The sequence below is a fragment of the Orbicella franksi genome, chromosome 2, assembly GCF_964199315.1.
Source record: "Orbicella franksi chromosome 2, jaOrbFran1.1, whole genome shotgun sequence".
In the NCBI taxonomy this organism is placed as follows: Eukaryota; Metazoa; Cnidaria; class Anthozoa; order Scleractinia; family Merulinidae; genus Orbicella; species Orbicella franksi.
Genome location: NC_138146.1, coordinates 22,523,564 through 22,533,857, shown reverse-complemented (window position 1 = coordinate 22,533,857; position 10,294 = coordinate 22,523,564). Strand labels below are relative to the sequence as shown.

The following is a 10,294-nucleotide window of genomic DNA, read 5'->3' as shown; positions in this document are numbered from 1 at the left end:
AGCGTCTATTATCCTCTACTCAGAAGACTTATAGTTCTCGCCACAATGGAATGTAACTTATGAATCGGACTAGGTTTCGGCTCCACTATATAGAATACAATATTGAGAGACGCAAAAACATAAATCCTATATCATTACAACCGAAATCATGGATCAATTAACCAGGGCTTCTTTAGGGCTCGGAAGGTTAATCGTCCTCTGTACGTTGGTTTTAAAAGTGTTACAACTTTCTATAAACCACTTTGTTGTCACAAAAATTGAAAAAGTAGATGGATCCGTTTTTTTTTTTTGTTTTTTTTTTTTGTATGATTGACGCTAAGTTTATTAGTCTGTTTAGCAATGCCTTCGTGAAAGACGTACCAAACAGGTCTTCTAAGGGGAATAAGAAAAAAAAAAAATAAAGTCAATCTTTCACAGGCTGGTTGTCGGTGGCCCTTCTGTCGCAAGGCAATTCGCCGCAATTTTGCTAGACGCATCTTAGAATATTAAATGAAAATCCTCATGCTTATTTGTTCATTTGGCTCAATGAGGGTTTGGACTCAGTGCTGAATTTCACGGCCTGTGCGAGTAGTGACTTTATGGATGACTAGGTTTCAACTATAAACTTTCAACGAGTTTGTTTCATTGGTGAGCAAAGTGAATTAATTGAAAACTGGAAACTCTCTCGATTGTCAAAGGTAAGGTCATAAAACTATTTTTTACCTTAAAATCAATCTGTTATCGACACATGTTGGACAGTTCGAGTACTGCCAAGGCCTGTTAATGCTAAGAGTCACAAAGAGTCTCTCATACCGTGAATTTATTCTTCAAAGTGTCACTATACTACTCGTTTTATTTCGACTATCAATTCAAGTCCTAAGGGTTCCAGCTTAATGCCTTTATTGTAGACACGTTTGGGTTTACTGACCATGGAAACGCGGAGACCTCCTTAGACGAACACCGACACACCAACGACACTTTGCAGACTTAGGCAAACAAACAACGTTGAACCCGACAAAAAAAACAATGAGAAAGACCATTGGTAACCGAAATCTTACCATAAATAAAAATAGTCGTGTAGGTTTCAACCATGGACAATCGAAACACACCAAGAAAAAAAAAACAAGGACCCAACAAGCAACAAAAGTACCATACAAGGAAAGTTATGTGTGGGCTGACCCTGAGTGTTGCACAGATACGGATGGTCACGAGACTAACACAAGACGAACTAACGTTATCGGGTTTAACTGTTTAGATTAATGATCACGAGGCTAGCACGAGAGAAACTAAAATTTTCGGGTTTAACTGTTCGACAAATTACGCCACAGAGTTGCGCCACAATTTGGCAAATTTGGCCCAAACCTAATAGCAACATTAAATGAAATGCCTTTTAGTACTTTTCAGTTATCTGAATTTTAGAGTCGGGGAGTCACTTGCAAGAAAGTAGTCAATTTGCAGTAATAGGGAGTCTACGAAACCACGACGGCAACGGCAACGGGAACGTCACTGAACAAAGGAATCAATGAGCAGAACAATGGCTGTGCACGGGCGTTATAATTCTTGGTACATTTCTTTACCGTTCTCTGCAAGACAGCAACGTGAAATGACCAAATTTTGGGTTGTCTAGAGAACGTGAACCACGACGGCTAATTTTTAAAATTTTTATCTCAAATTTATCGCTGTGTTCCGGATTTAGTTTTGCGGTAGTTTTGACAGTGACAAACAAAGCAAATGACTTTAGAGTATCACGAGATTCGTAGATAAAATATAAATTCATTTTTTAATTGACGTTTTCCTCGGCGTCGCCGTCGTGTTTTCTTAAGTCGAGACGATGCGCTACAGAACACGTCACGCTGTCTTTGTTGTCCACACACACGGTACACGTGTGGCTACAAACAGGTCTCAAAAGTTTGCCGCCGTGCGTGTTGTTACCCTGAGATGAACCTTCTTTCGATTTCCTGTAAACATTCGTCACCAGCAGGAACATTGTCGTGTTCCGGTATATCTGTTTCACATTTTGGCATGACACATTCTGGGAAAATTCTATGACAGAGCAATATGGTGTAATAGTTCTTCACGGGACAATGCTAAGAAAATGGAAAAATAAAACGTGGTATGCTTACTATTGTGAAAACCGCTGTAAAATCCAGTCTCGATGACTAAAAATTCCCAAATTAGCAAAGAGCTCTTACAAGATGACGCACTTCCTTTTAATTCACGCCCCCCCACACACCCCCTTAAGTAAACAATGAAATTCCGTCTACGAATCATCGACAACCATGACAACAAGCATGGTCGAAGAAAAGAATGGACTTTGACCTTCCAACTTGTTTTTCTGATCCAAATTTATTGAGAATTTTACGTCAAATTAAGCAAGAACAACACGGCTACCCAATCAGTATTGTTTCAAAACTTGTTTGGTCGCAAGCGAAAAAATAAAAATAGAAACAACTGATCCAAAGAACGCCAATCTCGTCACGCCTGATTAATATCTGCGCAAGTCACGTCATAAAATCCTGTTTTTGTGTAGTGTATTAGCAATCCCTAAACCTGAATTGCTCAATTCCAGCTGATGCCATATAAAGGAGACTTGCTATCTCTATCTCTCTTTCTGAGAAATCAAGAGTTTGACCTTGGAAGACCGCCAACGAGAATAAGAGACACACGTGTACTTGATTCTCACCTTCATTCGTTCGCGCGTTCAGGTTCGCGGGTGCCGCCATAGACTCTAGTTTTTCAGAACATCAATAAAGATGCATACCAAACCAGGACAGAGAGAACCGACCGTCTTGGTCAAGTTTGTAAGCGCTGGGTTAGCTGCCTCTGTAGCTGAGGCAGCCACTATTCCGATAGATACTGCGAAAGTTCGACTGCAGGTAAGTACGTTTATAGCATATTATTTTCTTGTGGTCGACCGATAAGGTTTCGATTTCAAAACTACGCTGAGAAAGAGCTTCGTTGGTAATTGACCACAGTCTCATTGCGCAAAGTGCGTCATTATATTTTAAATCAGCAATCGAAGCGTCTAAAATACCGACTTAAAAATAGTATTTGACAAACATGAATAAATGGCCGTTGCTTCTTTTGTGTCAGTCTGGTAAAATCTGTAAAGTGTTCTGAACAGCCACCCACATGGATCTACATCAAATTTGAAAGGGTACTCGTCCGCGTATTATAAAATTATTCCAGAATTTTCCACATTTTCCCTAAACAATAGCCTTACAGACTGTATATACAATAACGACATTTGTATCTTCCAACCATAGTAGGAGATGGACCGATTTTCCTTCGTAGCCGGAAACAAAACTTTAGTCAGTTTAGTGTACATGTACGTGTGTGACGTGTCGCACGTAAAGCCAACAATTTCCTTCGTTGTTTTAAATAATGGTAACGGTGTATTATTTGGCTTTTAGTAAGCCCTGTGTGTGCGGTAATATAGCTTGCAAGTGGGCGAAAACGTTTTGCTACAAGAACATGTAACTTCATCAGGGGGAACTGGTTTGACTTTGTAAATGTCAATAGGAGACCTTTAATAAACGTCGAACACACTCTCACAATCTTCGATTATTGGTTTATAAAAAGGTAGTGGAATGAGAAACAGATTACAGAAATTGTATTGAATTGTATTGTTTTAATACAAAATTATACTGTTTTAATACAAAAAAAAAATTTAACCCAAGTTCATGATCACGGGTCTATGACTTATCTGTATTTTCCACGAAAACTGGAAGGACAGACATCGTCCACTAATTAATGTTTTTCAGTTGACTAACTACTGTAAGCCAGTTAGAATTGCATAGAAAGCTGTGTTGTTTTCAGGGAACATGTAATCCCATCCACAGACTCGTACAAGTATTTCTCAATTTACTAAATGTTTTCATTGTTTATGCTTCCATTGTTTACACTTGAATCTCGTAATCTACAAATAAGCTTTTGAATGCTCAGTGCATCCTTTAAGCCCTTAACATGCTTGGTGATTTTTCACATTTTTGATTGCGAGTAAAAATCGTGAAGCAAACTTGGTCACTTCCTTAAATGGGCACATTTTAATCGTAATTTTAAATTTTTAGCAAAGTTAAATTTAAATACACGACCCCACAAGCTTTTAGCTTTAATTATTATTGTGTTTAAATAAAGTTAATCTATCTATCTATCTACTGACTATATGCTTTTTTTTTTTTCTGTTTTTTGAGGTTGATCTCAAATCTTACAATGTTGATCAACCAAATTTGATGGCAAAGCAACCAAAAAGAGTATATTTGATCATTAAAGCCTCACATACATAATGTGCATGGTCAAATACAAAATGTCCAAGAAATTACCTTGAAGTGCTATATTTAGCCATTTTAGGTTTTCGGGCAATTCTTTTCACAGCCTGCAGAACAGGCGGATTAGCGGGCTCTAGCGCGATACACGAGCGCACGCATGAAGCGTGAGAATGAGCGTGAAGCGTGAGAACGAGCGCGAAGCATGAGGCGAGAAAAATCTGCCTGTAGTCACACCATTGGTTATGCTCTTCCAAGCATTTGCCTGGCAAACAGTTTTTGCTGATTGGTTGCTTTAAGCCATGTGAGGTCAGACGCGAGAAAAAAAAATGTGAAGGTGAATTAATCAACATGACACGAGTGTGGGACAAAGAAAAATTCTGAGTCCCCGACAGGAATCAAACCCATGACCTCCCAAACACCGGGCGGGCGCTCTATCCACTGAGCTACGAGAACTCATGGAGAGCAAGGTCATTTAACTGAGTTCATTGATTCGGGTGACAGGCCTACACGGACTCCTAGGGCTCGTGACAATTCTACATTTGCCATTCCCTTATAAATTCAAGCCTCTGAACCTTTTAGTTTACTCGTCACTTGTTTTTGAAGGGCACTTAATGTTGTGTTATCAGGATGACTTTTTTACAAGTAGAGTAGAGCTTCGCGCTCGTTCGCTGCTTTACGCATGCACTCGAGCCTGCTAGTCCACCTGTTCTGCAGGCTATTCTTTTCATTGGATTTATAGTCAAGAGAAAAAGTTACAAATGAAACAAATTTTAGTAAATGATGCATTTTGCAAGCTTAAGATGTGTAGCCTGGGTTGGTGGAGTTTAGAACAACACACGTATTACATTTCTAAATTAAGGCTAAGGGCACCCACAAAAACTTTAATCTGCCATTTGCTTTTGTTTGAATAGTTACTTACTTTTATGTATATAGTTTCATCACAAACTTGGAAGTTAGCTCCACATTAATGTGAAATTTTCCTTAGGGAGTGAAAGAGTAAATGAAATTTAACAAGAAAGGATAATTAGAATATATGTGGGTTGTTGATCGAGCAAGTTTAATTGGCCAAAGGATTTATTATATGGAAAAAGAACACTATTTTCTTGCGAGACCTAGCGGGTTATCCCGAACAGGCAATATGGCGCCATCTGGCCTACTCTGCAGGTAGTCAGTCACAGTGCACTGGATTCGGTTAACCTTGCCCACTCACAGAGCTAGCTGTTTCATTATCACAGTTATTCAATGTGTAACATTTCTTTCAGATCCAAGGTGAAAATACAGTCATGGCAAATGTACAAAGTGGTGTGGCGACTGCAAATGCCAATGTACGTTACCGTGGAATGATTGGGTCCATGATAACTGTTGCAAAAACTGATGGCTTTCGTTCCCTGTACAAAGGACTTGTGCCAGGAATTCACCGACAACTATGCTTTGCTAGTATTAGGATAGGACTCTATGATTCAGTAAAAAAATTCTATGGTGATGACGACGTCAACAATCCAAAAGTCATAAAGAAGATTCTTGCCAGTTGTACGACAGGAGTCTTTGCTGTATCGCTTGCTCAACCAACGGAAGTAGCTAAAGTGAGGTTTCAAGCCAGTGCCTCAAGATTTGGATCCGACAAGGCTTTAGATGCTTATAAGTCAATTTTTAGAAATGAAGGGATTCGTGGGTTGTGGAAAGGTGCCTTTGCAAATATGGCTCGTCTCTCCACTGTGAATGCCTCAGAGCTGGTTGTGTATGATATGGTGAAAGGGTTTTTTCTAAGAAAGCAACTTATGGAGGATGAGTTCCCTTTGCACTTTGTATCTGCCTTTGGTGCTGGTTTTGCTACCACTGTGATAGCATCACCTGTTGATGTAGTAAAGACACGCTACATGAACTCACCACCAAATACTTATAAGAGTGCTGTTCACTGTGCATACATGCTGTTGAAGCACAATGGGCCTTTTGCTTATTACAAAGGGTAAGTAATGCCAATTACTGTATGTCAATTGCCTTTCAGTTGCTACATGTATTTGAAAAAGGTCAAGTCTGCATACAAGCCAAGTGACCAGACAGACCAGAGCTTATCCCGGTTTCAGTAGCATGAAACGATCAGGAGTATTTCAACTCCCCCTGGATGGGATGCTAGTCCAACGCAGGGTTAACCCCCAGCATTAAATTTGCCAGTACCCATTTATACACCTGGAACAGGTTGTTCAAGTCCCAATTATGCTAACCCAGGATTAGCGAGAATTTTGATTTCAGTGTTGGAACTTTTCACTGAGTTTTTCTGATTATATTGTTTGTTCTTCAGTTGTTTAGTTTGAATAATCTCAAACTACACAAAACATATGCCGGGAGAAACATTTTCATACAAGAAATATTAATACTTTGGTTAACATTTAATCCTGGGTTAGCATCAACCAGCTTTTGAACAATCCAGCCCTGGGGTGAAGAGGGGCACTATGAGAGTTAAGTGTCTTGCCTGAGAACACAATACAGTGTCCCTGGCCAGGGCTTGAAACTGGACTACTTGAACTGGAGACTAGTGCACTAACCATGAGGCCATCGTGCCCCCTGCATGTGAGAATGAGTAACAATTGATTTCTCTAGATAGGGTGTAAACTATTGGCATAATTTTCAAGATATTGAGAATACTGAGTGGAGTTAATTATTTCCACAAGTGTAAGTTTGGTTTGGAGAACAGATCAGAATACACCTCTGGTAGTGCAGTTTCCAAATAGCAATGCTGAATCAATAGTGGCAGTTACATGATAGTACATGGAAAACTTTGGATGTCAGAACTGAAAAGTTCAATCTTCACATGTGAATAGGGGATCTTTGACAAGGTTAATCAGCTTTTCATTATCTAATTCACACTCATAGTAAGATCAGATACATGTATATAAATTGTTGTGTGATTCCGCACTGCAGGTTGAAAAACCATGCAAACAAGAGGTTGTTAAGCAGTTGTGTGTGTTTCATGATGTAAACATACAGATAATTTATCTGACTGGTATCTTTTTGACTTTCAGGTTTACTCCAAACTTCATAAGACTGGGATCTTGGAATATTGTCATGTTCATGTGCTTTGAACAGTTTAAGAGGTTGTTCAGTAAACTCTCTTCGGAACACTAGAAGCATAAATCTTGTTATTTTCAATAAGTTGGCTCAGAAATTTGTTTGCCACAGATCTCTCTAAGGTGTTTAGAAACTGGAATACAAAGAGACATTATTGGCCTAAATGCTTGGGCTCCTGAGAAAGAGGGGTTTATATTAGATATTTTAATATAGTACACATTTTTATTATCTTCCACGTCACTTACTTGAAACTGTGTACATGATCTATATACATTGTATAAGTAAATACATTTTAATTATCTAGTTTTGCAATTTCAAAACATTTTGTACTCAGAAGGATATTTCTAGTCTCAATGTGCATCTGGTGGTTAGTGTTTGAATGCGATGACTTTTAAAGTGATGTTTTAAGACTATGAAAAAGTTGCACATCCACTTTGACAACTTTAAGGAAGTGTAAAAAGTAGATGTTTGCTAATTCTAAGTTAAGTATAAAGCTTGGTATTTAATTTAAAGTAATGTTAAGCACAACATTCAACTATAACTGTAAAAAGTTGCACATTCTAGTTTGGCAACATCAAAGAAGTGTATTTACAGTAGATATGTTTGCTATTTTTGCTATTGGTAATTATAAAGCTTGCTATTTGTATTTATTAAATACGCAAATGTTAAATACGATGTTAAAATCATTACCGGTAAACAACTTTAGTTTGTTTCAATTTTTTTTCTTTGTTTGTGTGAGTGAGTGTAGTAGTAATGTGTTGTAAAGTGACATGGCAGGCAGTAGAAGATCGGAAAGCTGAAAACTGGACCACAGGGTTTGTAACTGGTTGAAACCCTAATAGAGATGCAATTCACAGAATGGTGTAGGGTATGTTAGTCAGGGTGTGTGGGAATATTTTTAATGATGCTAGTTGTCAATAATTATAATTGTATTTATTTAGCAATTGTGGAGATTCATAGTGTCCAGATGCAGTGCACATGCATGTGTGTGTGTGCAGTCAATGGTGTTATTGTTAAAATAATTGCTTAAGGCATTAATTTCTAGAATTCTTCAGGGTCAGTTGAAAAGGAAAACTTGTGAGAGAAAAATTCTTGGTGTTACTGTTGTGATAACTGCTGTTTAACAAGCTCCTGGACTCATGTTCACTTAACAGTCAGTATGCTACTGGGGCTGCACACCATGTTCATGGCTGTTTTGTATGTGTGTCTTGAAATTTTTTCACCCCTGAGAGGAACCAATTTTAAAACAACTCATTATCTCCTGTCATATTTTTTCATCTCAATATCCTAAAGGGTACTGCAAAAGCCCCCACTGTGGACCTTTTAAGGCTGAACATCCCAAGAGGTACCAAAACTGCTCTTTTAACCCATAAAAGGTACAATGAGCACCCCCCATACTTTTTATATGGAAATTCCTCCCCCAGAGTCTCAAACTACCTCCATCACACGGCAAAAGCATTAGATCACTCTCAAACAGTTGCACTGTGCTAGAATTTTGACTTGCATGTAACAACCTTTAATGCCACTTCTAAGTTTGGGCAAATCTTTTGTTCTCACAAAGGCTGGCTCTAGCAAACAACATAAGCATTTAATATGTGGGCTTCTTTATAAAGTGAATTCTACAGTTAACAAGCAATTTTTTGTTTATTTGGCTTGCTGGACATTTATTCTGATCCTGCTCACAGACATGACTTAGAAGTGCTAATGCTTTGTTTTCTGAAAAATATAATAAAAATATAGTTCCAGAAAATACAAATATCCCCAACAGAAGGGATTTGAATTTCCTGGGGGATGAGGGTTCTGTAAGACCAAAAAATTTAAAGAAATTTATGAAGCTTGGAATTTCCAGAGGGGTTGGAGGTATTAAAAAAATATCCCTTCGGTTGGGGGTAAATGGATTTTCAGTCTGTAACTGCACATTTTCAATAAGCCAGTGAAAAAAAAAATAGAGTAATTAAGGTCAAGGTAGGGGTTATCAGCCACAGGCCCTTTTCTTGCCAAGACCTATTATTCTGGATATCACAAAAACTGAATCTAATAATTGTTTTATTATACATTAAATGAAAAGAAAAATGGAAGTCATGTTTTTGCTTCTTCACTGACTCAACGGCAAGCAACACAGAGCACGTGAACTTGACATGATTACCCTTAGAAATCGGATTTTGTTATAAGCAGGCCAGCGGCCCACGGCCCACGGCCCACTGCCCGCGACAGCCCGGCGGCCCGGCGGCCCACGGCCAACACAGCGGTCAAATGTCTGCGCATGTGCGAGCAATGGAGCGACTAAAAGGCGGTCAAAATATTTTCATGACATTGTTCTTTTCGTGAGTCATCGGCATCCTATAAATGACATTTTCCTCGTTATTTATATATTTGTTTATGTTTTAGCTTGTACAACGAGAGCTAACAGAGATAAGAGTTTAAAATTATGCTACCTTCCGCTTGTTGCAGTTCTTTCTTTTCCGCGGTATATATTTTCCGTGCTCCTTGAATTTTTTGTCCGCCTCGACTTTGCATTTAGTTCATCAGTTTTTTCCAGGTTTGTAGTTTAGAAAAGATTTTCCCACCTGGTCAAAGACCAGGTACAGGCGGTTTGGGATCGGTATTTTGGCCAGCTATGCCCCCATGGCGATGGACATGAACATCGTTTGTCGTTTCGATTCATCTCGTTCCAGTGCTTCAGACAAATCCTGGATCCGGATGGAATCCCCACAGTCCTTGCCAAAATTTTTCCAGCTCGTCTGAGCGAAGCCGAATCACTGCAGTTGTCTTTTTCTTCTTCCATTTTTCCTTCTTTTACACACCGTTTGTCGTCCGTTTCCGGCGTCACGCATCGTATGATTAATAAAGACAAATAAAAATATACTTAACTAGGCCGTCGGTTCGTAGCATGACACGAGTTTTCAAGACTTTTTTGGTAAAGCTCAAAACAAAATGGTAAATCAACAGAATACCGGTAACTCAATAAACTTTGTGTCTGA

General features: G+C 38.8%; 1 protein-coding gene across 1 annotated transcript; it reads left to right on the top strand.

Annotated features, from left to right (window-relative positions):
* The first annotated feature begins 565 nt into the window (after positions 1–565).
* LOC145478701 (putative mitochondrial transporter UCP3) lies at positions 566–7,977 on the top strand. The gene is made up of 3 exons (XM_081456808.1): positions 566–2,855; positions 5,510–6,213; positions 7,268–7,977. Exons 1-3 carry the CDS (start codon positions 2,733–2,735, stop codon positions 7,368–7,370), a joined length of 930 nt encoding a protein of 309 aa, XP_081312934.1. The 5' UTR covers positions 566–2,732; the 3' UTR covers positions 7,371–7,977.
* Positions 7,978–10,294: the final 2,317 nt, after the last annotated feature.